The following is a 23,434-nucleotide window of genomic DNA, read 5'->3' on the forward strand; positions in this document are numbered from 1 at the left end:
GATGATATGATAAAACAGAATACAGAGCCATTGAGGACAATTGGCAGTGCAAGAGAACTGCCCTGGCCTTTTGCCCTGAGGTGTGGACACAGACTAGGGGTTTGGAAGGAAACCAGCCTAGCTGGGTGCGAGGTGACAGGAAAAGAGAGTCTTGAGGAAGGGTTGCTGGGAAGATGAAGAAGGAAGGAAGGAAGGAAGGAAGGAAGGAAGGAAGGAAGGAAGGAAGACTGGGATCCATCTTGGGCAGGCTGGCCGCTTGCTGGCTGGGAGAAATGCCTTCGACTCCAGGGCTGCACTGCTTTAGGGCACAAGGCCCTCTTGAAATGACCATACTGTAAGATCTGGACCCCCTCCATGCAGACAGAAGGTATAAATAGGCGAATAAACCATATTTCTTAAAGCTACGGCATGCTCCGCCATGTCTCAATTCTCCAAAGGAACGCAGACTGGAACCCACTGGAACCCTGCCACAGCTTGGCAGAGAGAGGGGGTGGCACCCAACTTTTGTAACATTGTTTTGAGAGCAGGAATGAATGAACACTTTCTGCTTATAGGCGGTGCCAAAGTTGCTTAGCAGTAGTGCAAGACTAGGATTATGTCATCTAGATGTCATTTAGAACTACCCTGTCCTCTTCATCTTACTACAGCTCCTGTTGCCTCACTCCTTATTGCATCATTTCCAAATGCTTTGGTCTCCTTCCGATGTCACACTCCAGCTTCCATCAGCCCCATCACGGCCAATACCCAGGTGGTTCAACAACCTCTGGTGGGCCACAGGTTCTGCATGCTTGCTCCGAATGATTTGATACAGCTAGTTCTAGCTGGATGCTATTGCAGCACGGCCTTAATGCAATAGTTGCAAGACCAGGGAGAGGCTCTTTGTCATGAAGAAATAGCATAGCCTGTTCCCCACAATCTCCTCACCCTGTTATTAAATCATTATATTGATTACAATTTCAACATGACTATTACCTCCTTATCTAATTGCCGCCATGCAGTAACAAATGAGGAAGCTGAGGCAGCCTTCACAAAAACTTTCAGGCAGCCTTGAAGATGAAGACAGCTCACTAAGGAAGCAGATATTTCCAGACCATTCACAGGCACAAGCTGATCCTAAAACCGAGGGCTAAAGCAACCAGGGCAATGGTGGGAGTGAGCGGGCTCATTGCCATTGCCATTGTAACTCTCCTGATCGTGCAGTTCCTAAAACTGCAATGGCTGAGTCGGCAGTACCCACCTGGGCCAACTCCCTTTCCAATCATTGGAGGTCTGTGGCGCTTGGACTTGAGTCTCAACCAGGAAACATACACCAAGGTAATTATTTTTGCTGGCATGATTTGCCAGATTGTTGAAATGAAACTGATTTAAGATTGCAGCAGCAGAAGGGAAGGGGGTCAGAATACTTTGGCGACTTGTAACGTAAAGTTATAAAGTTTATTATTAGATTTGTGAGGTCCATGCCTTTACACAAAATACCATAAAACATTATTAAAAGATAAACAATAAAATTATAAAAATAAGCTAAAATTCATGCCATGCTGTCCCAGCAAGGAAACTACCCAAAAAACCTCGCCATTCAGGAAAGAAGATACAGCAACAGGTTAGGAGAGCAATGGGAGGGACCTCACCATTTCCTCCAGGAACCATACCCTAGTTTTCATAGCCTTCACCACAAAGACCGCTACCACGTGAGAAATCCGTGGATCAGCGTCCACCAGTAAAAACTTTACTTGGTCCTCAGAGTTGGCTATTGATTTGGGAATAGTTTGTAACATCGCATCCCTGAAGGCCGAATAGATGGGACAATACAACATGTAATGTGTGAGATCCTCTTTGGTTCTCATATGACAAGGACATATATGCTGCTCTACTGGGATTTTTGCATATCTGCCTGACAAATAGGCCGTAGGAATGGTTTGAAAACAGGCCATGGTGAAAGCTCTCCGAAGGGTGGGATTGGTGATATTCGCCAAATAATTGGCGCAGGTTTTGACTGTTTTCAGTCGGGGAAACCAGTGGGAGGACCCTGGGTTCTGTATTTTTGTGATATCTAACAGAGCGTCTCTCTCCAGGATCCATTCCCGAACTTTGTCCGGGCTCCACAGTTTGAGAATATTAAACTCCGGTAGGGTGTATCTAACTAGGATCTCAGATAGGTTTTGACGCCAAGTGGTGTTCTTTTGAAGAGATACAAAGGCTTGTTTGGCCAATAAGGTGTTTGAAGTGTTTGCAAGGTTGATGTAAAATCGTAGGAATCTTAAGTGGGCCCTGGGACTTGTAACGAATAAAGATGGGTTTGAACAGCACACGGGAGTTGACCAAGCGGGCGGCAGGGGTCCCTGAGCGGGCAGTGGGTGTCCATGGGCCAGTTAAATGACCCCATGGGCTGCTTGTGGCCCATGGGCCTTAGGTTGTCAACCCCTGGTGTATCACCTTCGTTGTATAAATTGTGTTTTCTTCTGCTTGTAAACCAACTTGTGTAAAGTAATATAGAAAGGCAGTATACAAATTAAAAGTGAAATGAAAAAAATGAAATGAAATGCAAAAGAAGGTATGTATTTAGAAGTCTCAAGCAAATAATTGTCGATGCTTCTTGTAAATGAGACAGGTTTTTGTTTATGTTTTACTTAGAGAAGAGTACATCTCCCCACCGTTTTTGCAGCCAGGAAGATGTGGTGTTCATGTGAACCCCCTCCGATATTATTATTATTATTATTATTATTATTATTATTATTATTATTAATGTTATTATTTCTATGCTGCCCACCTCACTGGGTTGCCCCAGCCACTCTGGGAGCCTCCTGACAAAATATTAAATGCACCCTTTTGAATGCCCTCCCATCAGATGTCAAGGAGATAAATAACTATACAGCTTTTAGAAGACATCTGAAGGCAGCCATGTATCGGTAAGTTTTTAATGACTGATGTTTTCTTATGTTTTTATACTGTCTTGGAAGCTGCCCAGAGTGGCTGAGGCAACCCAGTAAGGTGGCCAGGGTATAAATAATAAAATGATGATGATGATGATGAAGAAGAAGAAACAATTTGGGCAGGACACACCATTTCCCATACATTGCTTACATAATACACTTGTTGCTGTGGCTGATACATCTTGTACTCGATTATAAGTAACATCCGGGCCCAGAGGAGACAGTTTACCTATAATTGTTTTCTTTAGTGACAGTGTGAATCACGAGATCTATATACAGTGGGAGGGGTGTTTCTGTTTCTGAAACATGAAGTACACTCTGAGCATGTTCTTTTCTTTCATGTTTGATGCTCTTAAATCAAATAAGCGACAATGACAGTTTTATGGTTATATTTGTGGGGGTGGACAATATGACCTTTGAAGATGCTTCCAGTTCCACAAGTCCATGATTCTATGGTTCTATGATGGGGGGGCGGGGCAGGCGGTGTTTAATCCTGATGTATATTTTGCTCTAGGATGCTTAGTTTGGTCAAAGTTGAATATACACCTCCAGAGTTAATACTAAATACATTAATTCCAGTCAATGAACCATCATAACTGCTAGTGGGCCATGAAAAATTGTGTCCCAGGCTTTTTAGACTCGTCTGCCCATGTACTATCTGAAACCAAAGGGGCATATTGGTTGCAAGACTCTAGTCCAGAGGAGGAGAACCTCTGGCATCTGTGGGTTGTGGTAATTCTTACCTGCTACGTCACGAGTCAAGGGCAATCACTCCCTGCTGCCCTGCACAGGCAGTGGGGAGATTCAAGCAGGGGAAAACCAGGATTTATGAGCCAAAAATCCTGGCAATGCTCCCCAGTGTGGTCTGGGGAGTTCACTGCATCCCGCTGTGCCACTCAAGCCCGTGTCTGCCAACTTGAAAGGCAGAACTTGAAAGTCGGCATCCAGCCATCCCGTAGACTCAGGTCTGCTGTCGATCAGCTCTTGGCATCGACTCCACGACACTCTGCCACTGATCACCACCGGCATGTCCTCACCAACTCCTTCGCTAGGAATCTGGGAGACTTCCGACCCTTGCGTCCATGACTCGGCTAGCACCTGGCAAACAAGCAACGCTCCGCAACTTGGACACTGTAACCTGTGCACTGTAACCTGTTGATGGATCTCAACCAAAACTCTCTGCTACCCGCTGATTAGTCCCTGTAGTCCAGGACGACATCTCAGGAACATAACTTGCTGAACAGTAACTTGATTTGTATTTGCTTTTATTATATACCGAGTATAGCACAGCTTTGTACAAGTTACTACCGTATTTTTCGCTCTATAACACGCATCTGACCATAACACACACGTAGTTTTTAGAGGAGGAAAACAAGGAAAATATATTCTAAACGAAACAGTGGATGTATGATTTTTATGGTTTATGCTGTGGCCACAGACATGTGATCTGACAGTGAGTTTGGGGTAGCCCAATGCAAAAATCCTGAGGATCCATGTGGATCCATGCTTTGTAACCACGTTTTTGCGCCATTGCGGCCCCATGAAACAGTGGGTGCGTGTGTGTTTTTTGGTGCAGACTATAGCCATGGAAATGCTATGTGATCTGATGGTGAGTTTGGGGTGACCCAGTGCAAAAATCCTGAGGATCCATGTGGATCCGTGCTTTGTAACCACGTTTTAAGTGGGGAGGGAAAGAAAAGAACTCAAGGGACAAGGAGCACGCGTGGGGTGTGTGGAGAAGGAGCTTTTCTGTGAGCTGAGCGGGGAGGAGGGAGGGAAAGAGCACTGTTGCTTTAAAGGTATACTTAAGGTATTTGCCCTGTGCCTGGGTTTTTTTTCCATTTAACAGTTTGCAGCCTTTTCCTTCCGCTCCTTGTTTTGAGGCAGAATAGATTTGAGCAAGTGAGGAGGACTTGGATTGCAGGGGATTCGCCATTAGCTGTGTAAAAGCGCTCCTCCTTGCAGCCTGAATGATAAGCAGCCACCAGCAGCAATAGAATGGAGCACAAAAAAGCGATGGGGCACTAGGACCCAGACAATGCTCAAATCTATCCTGCCTGAAAACAAGCTGCTCCGTCCCAATCCGCTGAGACGCGGGGGATTTGCGAAGTTTTCCCCTCTCCCTCATGCCCTCCCCAGCCTTTTTTTTTACTTCCTGGTTTTCACTGCGCTGGCTCAGAGCTCGAGGTTGGTTTTATTTTGCTGCTGGTTGCTTAAATTTTATCTTTCCTGCCATCCCTCTGCAGCCTCATTGCTCTGTTTAGAGAGCGCATGGACTTTTGCTAGCGTCTGTCCCTCCTCCCATGTAAGCAGCTGCTGCCAGCTTTGCTGCCATGACTCTCCTTCCCTCCCTCCTCCCCGGCTCCAGGTCTCTTTAAAGCAAGCAAAGCGAGAGCCTCGTAGAGTGTGTAAGCGGCTCCCGCTTTGCTTGACTGACGGCAGCCATGGCTCCGATCCGTGCATTCGCTCCGTAACACGCACAGGCATTTTCCCTTACTTTCTAGGAGCAAAAAAGTGTGTGTTTTGTAGTGAAAATTACGGTATATACACAGACTCGATTCAAACTCTACACACCAACCTCTGAACTCCAACTGCCGTATCATACTGTTTATAAGGGAAAACGTTTAGCCAATCACCACCTGTTGCTAGGCTTCCCTATCTCCAAACAGACTTTCTCACATACTCTTGCTTAACTTGGCTTCTTGCCAACTCACTAATTGTCCACTTAAAAGCTGCAGTTTCTCACAAACCTCAACACTACCCCCCTCGGCCGAGGCTGAAGGGACTTTATTTAAAATTACCTTTGGATTCAAACAGGAGTGTGAGGGAGCAATACAGAGCAAGAAGAATGAACGACTGCCAAATAGATCTGGCATCAGCCGGAAACCCCGAGGAAGAACTCCAGAGTGGAATTTTAATGGCGGAGACTGGATATGTACTCTGTGAGTTATTTATGGCCGCAGCTCGTATGCTAGTTGGTAAACAGTGGAAGGAATGGAATGTGACCTTGTCTCATCCAGATAAACACTGTAAAGAACTGAACAAGGGAAGATAGTAATTCATTCTCCCAGCACACCAGGTCTGAAACAACAATGTATATATAGGATGAATAAACCGGCATGTGAAATTTCCACTCTCATTTCGCCTTTATTGGAATTCTCTGATATCCCTAGTTGAGTGGCCCTCTTTAAACTCTGGACCAAACCACCAATGGCATGAGACCTCCCAGAAAATTCCCCACAAGCAAATGTGGCTGAAAAATATGCCCCACCTGTGCCCTAGTGGGCCCCTATACATAGCTGATGGGCTGCATTCAGTTTTATGGGTGTCTGTTTCCCCACTTTCCTGCATGTCTGGTGGTAAATAAAAGTCTTCAGCGGGTGTTTAAAGGTTGAAACAGAACGTGACTTCTTGAGTGTCTATTTGCAGAACATTCCACAGGACTGGACCAGTGACACTAAGGTCTCGGGGGGGTTAGAGGAGGATTTAGCCAACTAGGCCTGCCAATGGAAGCCCTATGTGAGGAACTACACTTGCAAAATGTGGCTTTCTCCCTCTCTGCATCCCATGCACCCCCCCAATTGCTATGGATGGTTGGTAGAACCCCCTAGAACAGCACCGGGGGAGGGGGAGGGAAGAAGAGGGATTGTTCCACCTGGCAAGCTGAAATGCTTTGACAGATGGAACAAGTGGAAGAATGCAACGTTGAATTCCACCCTCTATTTTGCATTGACGTCAAATGAGCCTCACCAACTCAGGGGACAACCAACAACATTCCTGCAGATGATCTCAGTCATTCAGCTGGGATTTAAGGGTCCAGGGGGTCCCTAAGATACCCTTAGGTATGGAGAAGGAGGATGCCCCAGCAGCAGCACTGAAGTAAGGTTCAGTTGCCAGTCCAATCAGCTTTTGTATGTGTCATGGACTGGTTGGATGCAGAGGAATGGTGGGAGGAACCAGCTGGGGTTGGCGGCTCAGAGTCCAGGGAGCGATGGTGGGATGATGGGTGCCTAGAGGGAGAAGAGGGTGGGGGAGGTGTCAGAAGCTGAGGAGGTGACAGGGCTTAGTGAGCAGGGAGAGTTGGGGGCAGAGAGAAGTCCAGAATCAGGCAGAAGCTGAAGCAGGAGAGTCCAAGAGGCAGAGATGAGTCAGCCTGGTGAAGAGTCATGGGTATCTCCCCCCCCCCCCGCTGTGACAAGTTCCCCTCCCCCCTTGACTCCTAGAACCAGAAGAGGCATGAAAAGGGCGGAGGAGAGGTTGGCTTCACACAGGCACAGTTTCAGATTGCTTGGAGAAAGCACTGGAGAAGAGGGGACAGACGACTGCGAGGAGCCGAGGACTTTCAGTCTCAGCAACTGATTTTCATGGAGTTAAGATCACAGAGAACGAGCTGCTCTGCCCATTAGGCCTGACACTCGACCAAGTCTGCGGAAATTGTGTTTTTGCTAATACTGTAAAGAGCAAACTCTGAACTGTGTGATTTACTGCCGGTTTGCATTTTGACAGTATGCGGAATGGGAAGGAGGTGCCAAATTGTTGTTCATTTCAGGCAGCAAATCATATTGGGAGGAAGTTGCTTTTGCTAGAGTTGCCTACAAAGTTGATAAAAAAAAATATTAAATAAATAATTGCAAGAAAAGTTATTTTATTTTATTTGTCTAAATTGCAGATATCAAAGGATTATGGGAGGATCTTCACCATGTGGGTGGGACACAAACCCATGATTCTCCTGAATGGGTTCGATGCTGTGAAAGAGGCGCTGGTCACGCATTCCGAACAGATGACGGGCCGGCCCATGACCCCTTTTGTGATTGATACAATGAAGGGAAAAGGTAAGTCAACCTCCTTACTGTTAAGAGTGTTGAGATTTCTGGGCTCTACCTTGATCAACAAAATGCACTCAAATAGGGGGCGGGGAGCATACAGAAAAAAAACAATGTCCATCAAAAATGTTAATTGAATTCCCAATACATGCAGGTTCCGCTGTCGATCCGCTCGCCATCTGAAAATTCACTTATCTGAACGTATAAAATTATGACCTTGCTAAACACTCCACAGATTCAGATATCCAAATAGCCGGAGTTTGCCCACTTCCTTACTTCGTTGCTTGCTTGTGTTTTGTTAGATGGTAACAGCCAATTTCAGGCAAAAACCATGCAGGGAGGGAGGGAGACTGGACAAATCATTTTTTTCCTTTGTCTCTCTTTTGCGGGCTGGCTACAGCAATTCCTAGGAACAAACCATGGAGGGGGGAATCAATCAAATCCCCATTTAGAAATGTTCCCATAGGAATCAATAGAAATTGTGGACTCATTATGCGAACACTCACCTAAAATAATAATAATAATGTAAAATAATAATAATAATAATATATGGATGTAAAATAATAATAATAATAATAATAATAATAATAATAATAGGAATGAGCTGCACATATGCCTTCCACCTCCCTTCACATTTTGCCCTGTCAGCTGTGCATAATGAACACACAACTAGAGTTGGGTCAAGGATTGTCTGTAGCTCAATTGCACAGCTCTTAGATTGCCCATTGAAAATCCTAGGTTCCATCTCTGGCTTCTCCAGGCTGTTGCTGTTGTTGCTGCTGCTGCTGTTGTTTATATCCTGCCTTTTCCTGGACCAGGGCTCAAGGCAGCTCACACAATTTAAAGCAATCCAGATAAAATACCAACAGCTAAAAACATACAAACTTTTCCCCCGTAAGGCATACCATATACAGTTCTTTGATGCATTTCTCCCCACCCCACTCCAATGCTTCTATAATGTGTTGATGATCTGCTTTACAGGAGTTCTGTTTGCAACTGGCCACATCTGGAAGCAGCAGAGGCGCTTCAGCCTGACGACCCTGCGGAATTTAGGCATGGGGAAGAAGGGCGTGGAGTACCGCATTCAACAGGAGTCGAACTATCTCCTCGAACTATTTAGAAACGAGGGAGGTCAGAAACACCACCATTATTATTATATAGACTGAATGCTGTGCAGTTTCAAGCTTGTGAATTGATCAGCACTTCTGGTCGGGGCTAACGATGCAGAAATGCAAGGTTTAACTGTCCAATGCATTTATAGGATCAGTTTCTTCTAGTGTGACTATTTAAGCTTCTAGGCCTCATGGGTGTAGACTGAAAAGCATAGGCATGCCTAGGATGTGTCTGTTGAAGCTCTGGAATTTATGCAGCTCATAAATGCTTTAGTTGAGATTCCTGCATCTGCAGTGACCTTCAGGGCCCCTTCCAATTCTACAGTTCTATGATCCAGAAAACTACATATTTAAAAATGTGATAATCTGCAAGTCTATGGAGACTGCCCTTTCCCTCTCCCCTCCAGAATCACCTACAATTCAGGAGGACACTCTGTAGCTGCCACCAGAGGCTCCCTGGCTCCTTTGGAACCAACAACTAAAAAACAGAGCACAGCCTCTTTAAATGCAGTAGCTTCCTTCCAAGAGGGCAGAGCTAGAGGCAATTGCTTGGCTGCAGGACTCTTTGGGGCCCCACTTGACTGCCAGCTTTGCTGAAGCAACATTATTGCCTGCTCCTTGCATAGAGCCTTTGGTGCTGACTCCACGGGGAGTCGACTGGAGGAGGAGTTCTGAACTCCTGCCCTGTTGATGATTCTTGACAGGGCTCCAGGGTTGAGACTGATTTTGTGCAGTGTTTCACTGATGTGTTTATTTGCTCTTGCACCCTGGAAAAACACCACACAAAAAGAACCTTGGTGCAATCATACCTAACTTGCCCCGAGAGATTTAGTCTGGCTCTTGTGCAGGATTGTCTGCAAAGAGAAGGCCACTTTTGGGTTCAGTCTCACTCTTCTAGCATGTGGCAAGGAACAGTCTGTGAGGAGGAGGAGATGCTTCTACATGCAGAAAGTGACTCCATCTCCCATCGTCCTGAGCAAGTATGGACCAAGGCCAGGAATGATGGGAGTTGTGGCAGGCCAAAAGTTTCCCAGCCCTGAGTCAGGCAGAATCACACATTGAAAGAATGAAATGAAAGACAAGCACAAAACCAATAATGAATGCAGCCACTTTTCGTGGCAGACCCAGCCCTCCCCCTCCTACTAGATTTGCTCCTGGCCTCTCTGGTGAAAACGTTTGGCTTCATATTAGGCAGGTCTAAATGTTGGTCTGAATGTTAAATGATGACAGTTTATCACACCTGCCCTTTCAGGGAAGCCCATGAACCCTGCTCTCGCCATCTTCCCTGCGGTCTCCAACGTGATCTCGTCCGTGGTGTTCGGGCATCGCTTTTCCTACGATGACGAGGTCTTCCAAGATATGGTCAAGGCTGTCGATTTCATGTTCCATTTTCTGCCCAGCCCGTTTCGAATTGTGCGTGTTCCGAAAGATTTCGAAAAACAAAATTAAGTGAATGTTCTGTGTCAGAAGGGTAGCTGGGTTATTGCATCGGTCTGTCTTGAGAGGCAACGGAGTGCGCCTCTCGGGGTTAAGTCAAACCGTTGCGTTAGAGGCACTGAAGTGACTTCTCTGGGATGCAAGCCTGAGCAGTGTGTCTGGAGGTCCTGGGCTGCCTGCCCAGAGGACAAGACTCCACCCTTGGCCTCACTGAGGTGGTCAAAGGAAAGCAGAGCAATGTGTTTGGCACCAGCTTGGCTGCAGGAATTTCCGGAAGGAGGCGAACAAGGCGCCATCCAACTGTCTTAGGGATGCCACTCTGGATTTGTGTAGGGTTTACTCCTTAGTTTTTTCTTCTCCCAAAAGTATCCTGCAAGGTTTTGAACTAGGGCCTCAAAGACCAGGATTCAACCACAAAATTCATTGGGCAACATTTAGCCAGACACAGACTCTTAGCCTAACCCAGGCATAAGCAAACTTGGCTCTCCAGATGTTTTTGGGAGCCTACAACTCCCATGATCCCCTAGCTATCAGGACCAGTAGTCAGGGATGATGGGAATTGTAGTCCCGATCTGGAGGGCCGAGTGTGCCTATGCCTGGCCTAACCTAACTCACATGGTTGTTGTGAGGATGAAATGGGAAAGGGGTGAACCTAAGAAGAGTGCTCCTGGATCAGGCCAAAGGTCCCTCTAGTCCAGCATCCCTTTTTGTGTGCACAAGAGCCTTCTCCCCTGCTGTGGCTTCCAGCACCTGCCATTTCAGAAGCATCACAGCCTCCAACAGTGAAGACAGAACTGGCTAGCAGCCATGGGTAGTTTTATGTGATGCTACGTCGTCTTGGCATCCCTCATTAAAATGTTGGTGCTTCAAAGACAATGCCAGGCCCATAATCTCTCTCTCTTTTTTTTGTAACTGTTTTTATTTTTTCACTTTCTGATACACAAAGAGCAATAATAACAACCATAAAGCGAGGAAGAGAGATGATAAAAGCAAGAAAGGCGAAGAAAGTGAGGATCTGAGGAGAGACGGGGACCAGTAATATTCCAAAAACAGCAGTATAGTTTCAGACAATTATCCCTCATAAGCATATTACCCAAGGACTCATAATAAATTTATTTATTTATTTACCAGTTAGCTTTAATAGCCTGAAGGAATGACCAGCCCTTCCATATACAAGATCCTTTCTGTGAGCCATAATTACACACTCACAAAAGCAGCCTTTGCTTACTCCCCCCATGCCCCACAACTGTCCCAGAAAAAAAGGGACATCCCGTTTTCTCACGTGAGGGCAGGGCAGCCATGTTGGGTGTCACGATCTTGCGCAATTTTGCTCTGAGTTCTCACCCCGAAAAGTGGCCCGATCACTGTGGTGCCCCAAAAGGCATGCTTTGGTGCACCGTGCAAACATAGTTCTGGGAAAAGTGCATTTTTTGGGCTCCGTGATCTCACGTGGGTCCCGTTACTTGCGCAGGAGTACGGGTGGGAAGACGTGCGTTCTGGTTTTGGGACTCAAAATATCGGAGGGTATGCCCGCGTGCCCTTCAAAGAGCTACGAATAATGCGGCGAGGGCAGATAACCAAGTGTCTCCTCTTTCTCTCCATCTCCAGGCATATGATCTTTTCCCTGGGCTGATGCGCCATATGCCGGGACCTCACCAGAAGGCATTCGAATGCTTGGCAAAAGGGCATGCAATTATAAGGGACGAGATCAGAAGCCACGAGAAGACCAGGGACCCAATTGACCCACAGGATTTAATTGATTACTATCTGAATCAGATTGAAAAGGTAAGGGGCTGCCTTCTGTGCAGCTGGAGCTCATCTGAAGAGATGGTGGAAATGCTGGTAAATCATAGAATCAAAGAGTTGGAAGGATCACCTGGTCCACCCCCTGCAATGTAAGAAATGCAGCTAAACCATCTATGAACGATGGCTATCCAACCTTTGCTTAAAAGCCTCCAAGGAAGGAGGGTCCACAACCTCCTAAAGGAGACATTTCCACTGTCAAACAGCTCATTTAACACTAAAAAAGAGTTAAGCAGTGGTTCTGATAACCATAGCCATATGACGTTCTTTTTTAATGTTAATAATGTGTTATTAAAATGTGACACCAGAGGGTTCTGCAGAGCAACTAGCTATCATAAACTTAGGCAGACCTCGTGGAAAGGAAGCAAAGCGAAACCAAACAGGACTGTCTCAACATTTTCTAATATCGTTCTAGCAACGTTTTTAAAGGTGAGTGTAGATCCAGCCTTACTGTCAGAAAGTTCTTCCTGATGGGGACTTCCGGGTTAGCGCCATCGGCTAATGGCGGATTCCCTCCGAGCTCCGGAGGGAATCGGCTCCGCAGGATCCGGGTCTTGCCACTGCGGCGACGCGGGGACCCTCAGAAATCACAGGCGCTGAAGCCTGTGAACTTGGTGACTCAGCGGGCACCATTTGCGCCCCCCCCCGACCCGCGAAGGAGCCTTTTTAAAGGCTTCGGAACGGGGGACGGGGTGAGCGGCGCGGTGCTGAGAGTCGACTGCTTCTCCTGCGGAGTGAAGCCGCATGCCATGGTCGTGGGGGCGCTGACTTCTTCTTGTGAACAATTGGACTCTAAAAGCAACAACCCGTGAGTAATACGGAAATTGGATTTGTAAAGAAAAAAATTTTTTTGAATTAGGCACGATCGGGGAAGGCGCAAACAGGAAGTCCGTCTCCCCGTCTTATAAATAATCTAAAGTAAGGACTAGCTAACTAAGGTTGAGAGAATTTCTTCTTCTTTATTGGGTAAAAGACATTAATTTCACGATTTGGCAGTATAAGTAATTTCACTGGAGGATAAGAGCTAATTTTGAGAGCTGAAGTGCCACCCCCCCGGACCCGGGAGTGATCCGCGAGAGAGCCTGTTGAGGAGATATAGAAGAGTTTGACAGCTGTCAAATTAGCTGTCAAGAAGGAAAAAGAGAACTTTGTTTCTGCTATCTCTGCTGAATATATTTGCTACAATTTGGTTATATTTTGTTGAAAACAAGGAAGAACTGATACAAACTAACTTGATTTTTGGATTTGAACTGGAAGGAAGATAAAGTAACCAAAATCCCTCTAGAGGGGATTTTGGGACATTACAAGAATGGCTGAAGGAGGAAAAATTCAAGCTAAATTGGACAGAGTGTTTCTTCTCTTGGGAAAGTTACAAGGCCAAATTGATGTTTTGGCTACAAATGTTGCAACTCTGGACTTAACAGTAAACAAATCCATTGAATTTGATAAGGACTTGACTCATGAAGTCCATGCAGCTGGACAAGAAGAGAAACTTGAAAGATTTGATTTTTTTTAAAAAAAATGATATTTATTAAGATTTTCCACCGTAATACAATAAAAAAAACCAAAAAAGAAAAAAAAAGACACACACAAAATTTTTTTAAAAACACATACGGTTCACAATCCTTATTTTCTATAACATATTTCCCTGACTTCCCCACACCTCTCCCTCTTGTATTCCAGGTCAGATTGTTGGTTCAACAAGCTCCTATCCCTATTTTTAAACCTTTATATTTAGTTCTTTTTTTAAAAAAACCAATTTTGCCTTATAGACTTCATATTCATACATCATTGCTTATTCTTTAAACCTTTTTCTAAAGTCGGCCTAAATTCCCTTCTACGATTTCCCAATTTTCATACAAATATCCAAACAAGATAAAAACAGAACAAGTTAAATTATACACCCTTTGGATTCCCAAACTCCACCCCCCCTTTCCCGGTTTCAATCCCCAACAAACGTCCATCAGTCCATCTACTATCAGCCTGGAGACCTCACGTCCGAGGCTCTTGGGAAAGTTACAAGGCCAAATTGATGTTTTGGCTACCAATGTTGCAACTCTGGACTTAACAGTAAACAAATTCATTGAATTTGATAAGGATTTGACTCAGGAAGTTCATGCAGCTGGACAAGAAGAGAAACTTGAAAGATTTGAGAGTGTGGAGAAAGAGATATATGTTGTTTCTGAGGAAAAGGAAGGAGGAGATGTAATGTTGCAGATGACAAAGGAGAGCCAGAGGCCTGACATGATGGCTACAAAGGAAAATAAGTACTGGATGATGAAAATCTGTTTTGAATTGAAGATTGAAGAATGGAGAGATCTCCTTCTGTGGAGATCTGAAGACCTACGGATTACAAATTTGATTAAGGTGAAAGTTGGAGCTTTTGGGACATTTGGACTTAAAAGGAGTAAGAAACAAGATTCAGGCTCCACTTTTAAGTATGGAGGTCTGGCTGGAAGAAATATGGACCCTATCGGGACAGAGCTTCTCCGAGATCTGGTGTTTAATATTAAGGACTACCAAAAAAACCGGCAGAGAGGAATTGAGAGAGAATTAAGAGCCTCGGACGTGAGGTCTCCAGGCTGATAGTAGACTAAGACTGATGGACATTTGTTGGGGATTGAAACCGGGAAAGGGGTGGGGTGGGGTTTGGGAATCCAAAGGGTGCAGAATAATAATCTTTTTTTTTATTTTGTTTTGTTATTAGTATGAAAATTGGGGAATTCGTGGAAGGGAATTTGGGTCGACTTTAGAAAAAAGTTTTAAGAATGAGCACTGATGTTTAAATACTGATGTTTATAAGTTAAAATTGGTTTGTTTTTTTAAAAAATGAATTAAATATAAAAAGGTCAAAAATTGGGGACAAGAACTTGTTGAATTAACAATTTGAATTGGAATATAAGAAGGGGAGGTGTGGGGAAGTCAGGGAAATATGTTATTGAAAATAAGGATTGTAAACTTTATGTGTTTTTAACTTTTTTGTTTTTTCTTTTTGATTTTTTAATGTATAAAGGTGGAAAAACTCAATAAATATCTTTTTTTTTTTTTAAAAAGAAAGTTCTTCCTGATGTTTAGTTGGAATCGCCTTTCTTGTAACTTGAAGCCATTGGTCCAAGTCCTACACTCTGAAGCAAGAAAAAACAAGCCTGTGACAGCCTCTAAAACATTTGAAGATGGCTGTCATATCTCTTCTCAATCTCCTCTTTTCCATACTCAGTTCCTTCAACTGCTCTTCATAAGGCTTGGCTCCTAGATCCTTTTCCAGCTGCACTGGCTCCCAATGGAGTACAGGGTCAGATTTAAGGTGCTGGTTTTGACCTTTAAAGGCCTTCATGGCCTAGGACCCTCGTACCTACGGGACCGCCTCTCCCGGTATGCCCCACGGAGGACCTTAAGGTCCATACACCCTAGAGGTCCTGGGCCCTAAGGAAGTCAGATTAGCCTCAACCAGAGCCAGGGCCTTTTCAACACTGGCTCCAGCCTGGTGGAACGCTCTGTCTCATGAGACCAGGGCGCAGCGGGATCTGATTTCTTTCCGCAGGGCCTGTAAGACAGAGTTGTTCCACCTGGCCTTTGGCTTGGAACCAGCCTGATCCCCTCCCTCTCTTTCCTTTTCCTTTTTCCTTTCTCCTCCTGTGATGGAACTCCTATTTGGGGACTTCCCTGGCTTTTTTCTGGCCCATGTAGGACCAGTCTGGAAAGTTAGCCTTGTAGAAGACTTGACGTTTTCATCCCCAAAAAAGTTTTTGATTTGAGTTTCCATTGAAATGAGGCTGTATTTTAATGTTTTAATGTTGTATTTTAATCTTGTTTTTAAGTTGTATTTCAATCAATTTGTTTTTGTATCAGGTGTTAGCCGCCCTGAGCCCGGTCTTGGCTGGGGAGGGCAGGGTATAAATAATTTTTATCATTATCATCATCACTATCATCACCACCATCTTAGTTGCCCTCCTCTGCACACTTTCTGTATTGTTTTAATTAGTGTTTTTATGGAGCAGTCAAGTAATTTCGTTGTCCCCGAGAGGGGGCAATGACAATAAAGATATTATTATTATTATTATTATTATTATTATTATTATTATTATTTCCAGGCCATCTCACATAGTCATGGCTTTTCTCAAAGAATTCTGGGGGCTGCATTTTGTTAAGGGTCCTGAGAGTTGTCTCTGGCCCCACCTACCATGGTCCTTCAGAAGGTGGCCTAGACGGGAAGTCGGTCCACCGGCTGAAATGTTCCCCCACTCCTGCTCTGCTCTCTGCCCACCTGCCATTTGTTTCACACTGTATTGTGGCATAGTTCAGAATGCTACCCTATCCAGGGGCCACACAAAGAACGGAACGCCACTAAACCCTTTAACCTTACTCTCACCTTTGGGGCACCAACAGAGCAAAGACGACCCCAACAGCACCTTTGACGAGGAAAACATGATCCACGTCATCACCGACTTCTTTGCAGCGGGGACCGAGACGACCTCCGTCACACTTCTCTGGGCTATCCTCTACATGGTAGCCTTTCAAGACATCCAGGGTGAGGCCTCCGTAACAAGTCCAGATACGTTTTATAGGTAGAAAGCATTGTGTGGGAAGATCGGCACGAGCACATTCACAAGCGGGCTGAACAGGCGGGGGCAGGACTTTGCAGCCTGTTTCAATGAAGCAAAGAGTTGCTTTTGAAAGCTGGTTGCTGTGCACCTAATTTGCCAGCGCACATACCACCTCCACCTTTTCGCTTAACGTTTTACACACACACAAACAAACACACACATGCATAATTTTAATAAAATTTTCTAATTTGCATTTCAAAATATTCATTTAAACAACCTTAAATCAATGGCTTCCCTTCTTCTCTTTCCGTGGTTCGTTTTGCTCACCAAGCATCCCTGCATATTTTACAACATGAACTAAACCATTCAGTAAACCATTGTTATATCCATCGAAACTTATTGACACTGTTGAATTTATCTGAATGCTACCAGTGTTTTTAAATGAACACAATTTTCACCCATATATTCAGTAAACATCTTCCAGTCTTCTTCAAATGTATATTCTTCTTGTTCACTTATTCTATATGTTAAATCTGCAAGTTGCGCATATTCCATCAGTTTAAGCTGCCATTATTCTTTGGTTGGGACCTCACTCGTTTTCCATTTTGAGACCAACAAGACACGGGCCATAGTAGTAGCATATATAAATAGTCTTTTTGACACTTGGGAATTTCCCTCTCAACTATCAACATTAGTTTATCCTTAACATACTCACCCAATTGGTCAGGGTGGGTGAACTGCAAGCCTGGGGCTGGATGTGGCCCTGCAGGTAATGCTACCTGGCCTTCAGAACTCTCCCCTGGTCACAGCCCTCACAGCTTCCATTTCATAGCACAAATACCGGTTTTTTCCGTCTATAAGACGATATTTTTTCCTTAGTAATAATGGGCAAAAATTGCAGGTTGTCTAATACACAGATAGCAGGGGGGGACGGGTGATTGGTGGCAACAGCCAACAGGAGATTGGCAGTGGCGATTGGGCTTGTGATTGGTTGCTTTGGCAAGACCTGCTGCTGATTGGCTGCTGCTGCTGCAACTGGGCTGGCTATTATGGCTGCGGCGATGCGTGCCTGCAATTGGCCGTGGTTGCATCGAGTGTGCAGGTGGGCTTTTGGCAACGAGTGTGCAGATGATTGGTGGCTGCAGCTATGGATGCGATTCTCATTGGTGGGCAGGCTGTATAGAACTCTGGACAATCTCCCCCCCCCAAATAGTTTTGTTGCAGTCCAAAAAAATAGGGGTCGTCTTATACATGGGGGCGCATTATACACGGAAAAATACAGTCTTTTTGCCTGGCTGAGATGTGCTCCTGAACTCTGATCGCTGGCATAGCCTGACTGGGGCTGTGGCGGGGGCGACCCCAGACATGTGATTCTGAGGGTGTGAGAGGACACAACCAGGTGCCCCCACTGCAGGCACCCTGCGGGGAGGCAAGCTGCCCCAGGGCCGGATCTTTGGGGCTGGGACGGGCCCCACACTGCCCCTGCCCAAGTTGCCTGCCCACCAGCCAGCCCTTTCTCCCTCTGCACAGACATTTCATTTGACGCGACGCTGCCACTGACCTCTGACGCCGCTCCCAGGTGCCCTGCAAGGAGGCAAGCCGCACAGGGACAGCATCTCCTCTCCTAGAGAGAGAGGAGAGTGTGGCTCTGCATTGGCCATCCAGGCTCCCCCCCACCTCACCGGAACTAAGCAGGACCTGGTTGCATCACCTGCCTGCCCAGCACCCGCGCAGGGGGAAGCCCCAACTGGCTGATGTAGAGCCATGCTCTCCTGTCTGTAGGAGGAGGCTCTGTCCAAAGGCCCAGCCCCGGTGCAGCTTGAACCCTCTCAGAATCCAGTGGCATTGATTGGCATTGGAGGGCTCTGTTCACCCTCCGCACCCCATCCCCAACGTGCGCATGTGTGCCTGCTCTGGGCATGCATGCACATGCCCTGCGCATCAGAAACTCACCCTACGCCACCGACTGATCATGCTTCTTCCTTGCCTGGATGGAAGACGGAGAGGCGTCAGGGGATGTGTGCACAAACTAGCCTGCTGCACAAAAGTGAAATTTTCCATCATTGCTCCATGCACTTTTGCTTCTGCCCCCCCCCGGCTAGAATATGGCCCCCCAAAAGTTTCACGGAAGGCAGTGTGATCTTTGGGGTTTCCTAGTCCTGACATGGATCAAATATAAATTTATCCGAAGGACTGCCAGAGGTTCCTCCGCTAATCTGATATGACATGGTGATTTGTATGCATACGTGTGTATATTTCACCAGAAAAAGTCCGGGAGGAGCTACATGCCGTTCTGGATCCTTCCAAAGAGGTCTGTTACGAGGATCGGAAGAGGTTGCCGTACACCAATGCCGTCATTCATGAGACCCAGCGCCTCTGCAATGTCCTGCTGGTTGGGTCCTTCAGAGAATGCACAACAGACATAACCCTGCAAGGCTATCGTATTAAAAAGGTATACCAATTCTCCTCCCTCTGTTATACCTTAAATTCCCATGGAACATGGGGAGCCACCTTATATTAAGTCAGGCCATCTGGAGGGCCACAGGTTCCTGGCTGTGCTTCAGAGTGGTCTTAGCACTAAGTAGACCCATTGAAATTTATGGACCTAACTTGGTCATGTTCATTAATTTCAGCAGCCAAATGAGCAAAACCTCAGTAAAACACCACCCAACGTATTTGAGTTATGCAAATATCATACAGAAGTACAGTGGTACCTTGGTTGTTGAATGTCTTGGCTCCCAAACAAATCGGCTCCCAAATGCCGCAAACCCGGAAGTGAGTGTTCCGGTTTGCGAACATTTTTTGGAAGCCGAACGTCCGACGCAGCTTCCGATTGAGTGCAGGAAGCTCCTACAGCCAAGCGGAAGCCGCGCCTTGGTTTTCGGGTGGTTCTGGGAGTCGAACGGATCCCCAGAATGGATTCAGTTCAACAACTAAGGTACCACTATACTTAAGATTCTATTCCCACTCTGATTTCTTATCATCTGTCCAGCAAGAGCGAATATGCACCGCTTTCTCTTGATACTCACAGCAGCAAGAGAGGGGAGGAAATCACCCAAAGCAGATCTGTCCAGGATCTTACTTTGATCTGTCCAAATGTGGATCCATTGGAACTGAGGAGTTGATTATAATCATTACTTAATGGTTTTGCAGGGCACCGTCGTCATCCCCGATGTAGCGTCTGTCTTGTATGACCCTGACCACTGGGAGACGCCTCATCAGTTCAACCCAAATCACTTCCTGGACAAAGATGGGAAATTCTTCTGCAAGGAAGCCTTCATGCCCTTTGCAGTAGGTGAGTGTGCCCTCTCTCCCACCCCAGCCCAGAAAAATGCCCGCAGATGCCCCACAATGTATGTTGCATTGTGTGTGTGTCATTCCATGGCTGTGTGAGCCTTATGGAATAGTGTCACCTTTTCCTGGACACCAAGGAATAAGCAAGACTGACTAACTAACCTGGATCTCAATGTTCCTCCCCATGCAGGGCATCGCATTTGTGTGGGGGAGCGCTTGGCGCGGACCGAACTCTTCATTGTCTTCACCAAACTTCTGCGGGTTTTTAAATTACAGCTTCCAGAAGGAGTGAAGAGCGTCAGCATCAAGCCTATAACCGGAGGATTGGCCATGGTGCCACAACCCTATAAGCTCTGTGCTGTTCCTTACTAAGTTCCAGAGGGGAAGGGGGGCTATTTCTGCACACAGAGCGGAGGGCGGGTGGGCTGCAGAGATGGGCTATCTTCCCGACAGATAATAATAATAATAAATTTTATTTATATCCCGCCCTCCCCAGCCGAAGTCGGGCTCAGGGCGGCTAACAACAATAAAACAATACAAAAGTACAACACAAACAACACTCTAAAATCATTCATTATAAAATTAATTAAATTCAAGCCACTGGCCACCATTGGGCCAGAGCTCCACGAAGATTGCCGAGGGAGTCAGGCTGTGCCCTGGCCAAAGGCCTGGCGGAACAGCTCTGTCTTGCAGATGTCAAGTCCCGCAGGGCCCTAGTCTCTTGTGACAGAGTGTTCCACCAGGTCGGAGCCACAGCCGAAAAAGCCCTGGCTCTAGTTGAGGCCAGCCTAACCTCTCTGTGGCCTGGGACCTTCAAGATGTTTTTATTTGAAGACCATAAGTTTCTCTGTGGGGCATACCAGGAGAGGCGGTCCCGTAGGTACGAGGGTCCAAGGCCGTATAGGGCTTTAAAGGTTAAAACCAGCACCTTAAACCTGATCCTGTACTCCACCGGGAGCCAGTGCAGTTGATATAGCACCGGATGAATGTGATCTCGCAGCGAAGATCCCGTAAGGAGTCTCGCTGCAGCATTCTGCACCCGCTGGAGTTTCTGGGTCAGTCTTAAGGGCAGCCCCACGTAGAGCGAGTTACAATAATCCAGTCTGGAGGTGACCGTCGCGTGGATCACAGTGGCTAGGTCAGGGCGAGAGAGGTAAGGAGCCAACTGCTTAGCTTGGCGGAGATGGAAAAATGCCGCCTTTGTTATAGCTGCAATCTGCGCCTCCATGGAAAGGGAGGTGTCAAAGATTACACCCAAACTCTTAACGGACGGTGCTGGCACTAAGAGATGGGAGTTGCCCCCCCAATCCCATATCGTCCCGTCCCAGCCACAGGACCTCTGTCTTCGAAAGATTTAGCTTCAACCGGCTCCCACGTAACCATCCAGCCACAGCTTCCAGACATCTGGTCAGTGTGTCTGGGGCCGAGTCAGGATGGCCATCCATCAACAGATAGAGTTGGGTGTCATCGGCATACTGATGGCACCCCAGCCCAAAACTCCGGACAAGCTGGGCGAGGGGGCGCATAAAGATGTTGAAAAGCATTGGGGAGAGTATCGCACCCTGAGGTACTCCACACACCAAGGAGTGGCGCGATGACAATTCCCCCCCAAGCGCCACCCTCTGTCCCCGACCAGAGAGAAACGAGCGCAGCCATTGAAGGACTGTGCCCTGGATCCCCACGTCGGCAAGGCGGTGGTCCAGAAGTTCGTGATCGACCATGTCGAAAGCTGCTGACAGATCTAGAAGAATCAGCAGCCCCGACCCGCCTCGATCCAGCTGTCTACGAAGATGAATTGCCCCTTTCATATCTACATGTTTTAAACTGGTTTTAGAATATTTAGAATATTTAAATGTTGCTGCTGATGGTTATGTTTCCGCCATAGCTGTCAACTTTCCCCTTTTCTTGCAAGGAATCCTATTCGGAATAAGGGAATTTCCCCTAAAAAAAGGGAAACGTTGACAGCTTTCTGCTGGCCAGGACTCCTCTGGGAGAACGAAAGCCACTTCCACCCTTCCAAGGAGGTGGGGTTGCGGGCATCACGGCCTCACCATGTGTGCGGAGGCTGGAGCCTAGCCCCCGCGCGATTGGGGGGATTCCCAGCCGTGTCACCCCCTGGCCAGCCAATCAGCTGGCTCTGGGGGCGTGGCCTGCCCTATTTAAGGCAGGATGTGGCCAGCGATCTCCCTCTTTGCCGCTCCTTAGCCATTTGGTTTTCCCACCCTCCCGCCCTATAGGTTTTGCCTTTGATCTTGCCATGGACCTTGTTTGGTCATCGTTGAGGGGCCTGGTAGAAATTTTTCCACTTGGGAAATTGGCATCAGCCACTTGGTTTTCGCCTACCTCACAGCAAATCGTCACAACTTTCTGGGTATTGGTGGTTAGACATTGGTATAATTCTGTAGTTGGAAGAGGGGAGGTAACGCCATCACCTGCCCCACATATTGAAGGGTAGTCCGGTAAAGGATTCTGGGGGGCGTGGCCCTGCCCAAAGCCTAGGGAGGTGAGGGCCTAAGGCACGCCCCCTATCGGTGACCCTGGGGGAGCTCCTATTTGATGTGAATCACCAGGACTCCCTCTAAGACAGTAAGACAGAACTATTCCACCTGGCTTTCAATTTGAACCTGGCCTGATATTTTGTTCCCCTTCCTTCCCTCCCCCTCCCCTTTTTATGAAGATTGTCCACTCTGGGATCCCACAGCTGGTTCTCCCCTGGTCTCCTCACTGGCCCAAGTGGGACTAATTTAGCCAGCTAGCCCTGGTGATCATCTAATATTTATTGGATGAATTTTCCCCCTAAATTGATTTTTGATTTTATTGTTATTTACGCTTTATACCCTATTTAATGCTGTTTTCTTGGTAGCATCAATTACGTGTTTTAAATTTGTTGTTAGCTGCCCTGAGCCTGGTTTCCTGAACTGGGAAGAGTGGGGTATAAATAAAAATTTATTACTATTATTTATTATAATGGTGGTTAACCCTTTCCGGACTTCAAGTGGACAAGCTGAAGTCAGATATAGTCAGTTAGGACCAATGTCTAAGCCTGTAACCGCTCATCACCTGTAACCAATAAAGTTGTGGCCTTTTTTAGCCCATTAACCTTAATAATTGTGTCATGTGTCATTATTTCCACTGGGGGTGGGGGCTGGAATTCGCCACACAATGTATTATAAATTGAATAAAGAAACAAATATTCCTAATTTCATCTAGGTGGGTGTTCTTTTACCTAAGGACCCCTGTTAATAGGTTCACATACCCATTTGTGACATTCTTATAATAATATACCTTGCCCCCGAATGACTTATCATAGGCCCCATCTGCATTACATTTTTAAAAGCAGTATCGCACTGTCAGGTACAGGCTAGATGTGGAGGAATGGTGGAGGACACCTGGCCAAGGGCCCCCCAGGGAAACCACAGAGGGATTTGGAACCCGGCTCCTGCTGGTGGGAAACAGGACACATCCCAGAGGAGGGGAGGAGCTGGGAAGTA

At 46.4% G+C, this 23,434-nt stretch overlaps 1 protein-coding gene across 1 annotated transcript; it reads left to right on the forward strand.

The window, feature by feature from the left end:
* Window positions 1-261: 261 nt before the first annotated feature.
* LOC128414880 (cytochrome P450 2J2-like) lies at window positions 262-20,390 on the forward strand. Its single transcript, XM_053390807.1, has 9 exons — window positions 262-1,314; window positions 7,600-7,762; window positions 8,735-8,884; window positions 10,118-10,278; window positions 11,911-12,087; window positions 16,492-16,633; window positions 18,914-19,101; window positions 19,803-19,944; window positions 20,134-20,390. Exons 1-9 carry the CDS (start codon window positions 1,144-1,146, stop codon window positions 20,313-20,315), a joined length of 1,476 nt encoding a protein of 491 aa, XP_053246782.1. The 5' UTR covers window positions 262-1,143; the 3' UTR covers window positions 20,316-20,390.
* The last annotated feature ends 3,044 nt before the right edge of the window (window positions 20,391-23,434 follow it).

This window comes from Podarcis raffonei, chromosome 5 (assembly GCF_027172205.1).
Source record: "Podarcis raffonei isolate rPodRaf1 chromosome 5, rPodRaf1.pri, whole genome shotgun sequence".
Classification (NCBI taxonomy): domain Eukaryota; kingdom Metazoa; phylum Chordata; class Lepidosauria; order Squamata; family Lacertidae; genus Podarcis; species Podarcis raffonei.

What these genes read in the sequence shown, in the direction of transcription:
- LOC128414880 (XM_053390807.1), top strand. Translation starts at nt 1,144, where the DNA reads ATGGTGGGAGTGAGCGGGCTCATTGCCATTGCCATTGTAACTCTCCTG. An exon ending in AAGGCTATCGTATTAAAAAG is followed by an intron (nt 19,102 to 19,802) that starts GTATACCAATTC and finishes ATGGTTTTGCAG; the next exon opens with GGCACCGTCGTCATCCCCGA. An exon ending in CTTCATGCCCTTTGCAGTAG is followed by an intron (nt 19,945 to 20,133) that starts GTGAGTGTGCCC and finishes CTCCCCATGCAG; the next exon opens with GGCATCGCATTTGTGTGGGG.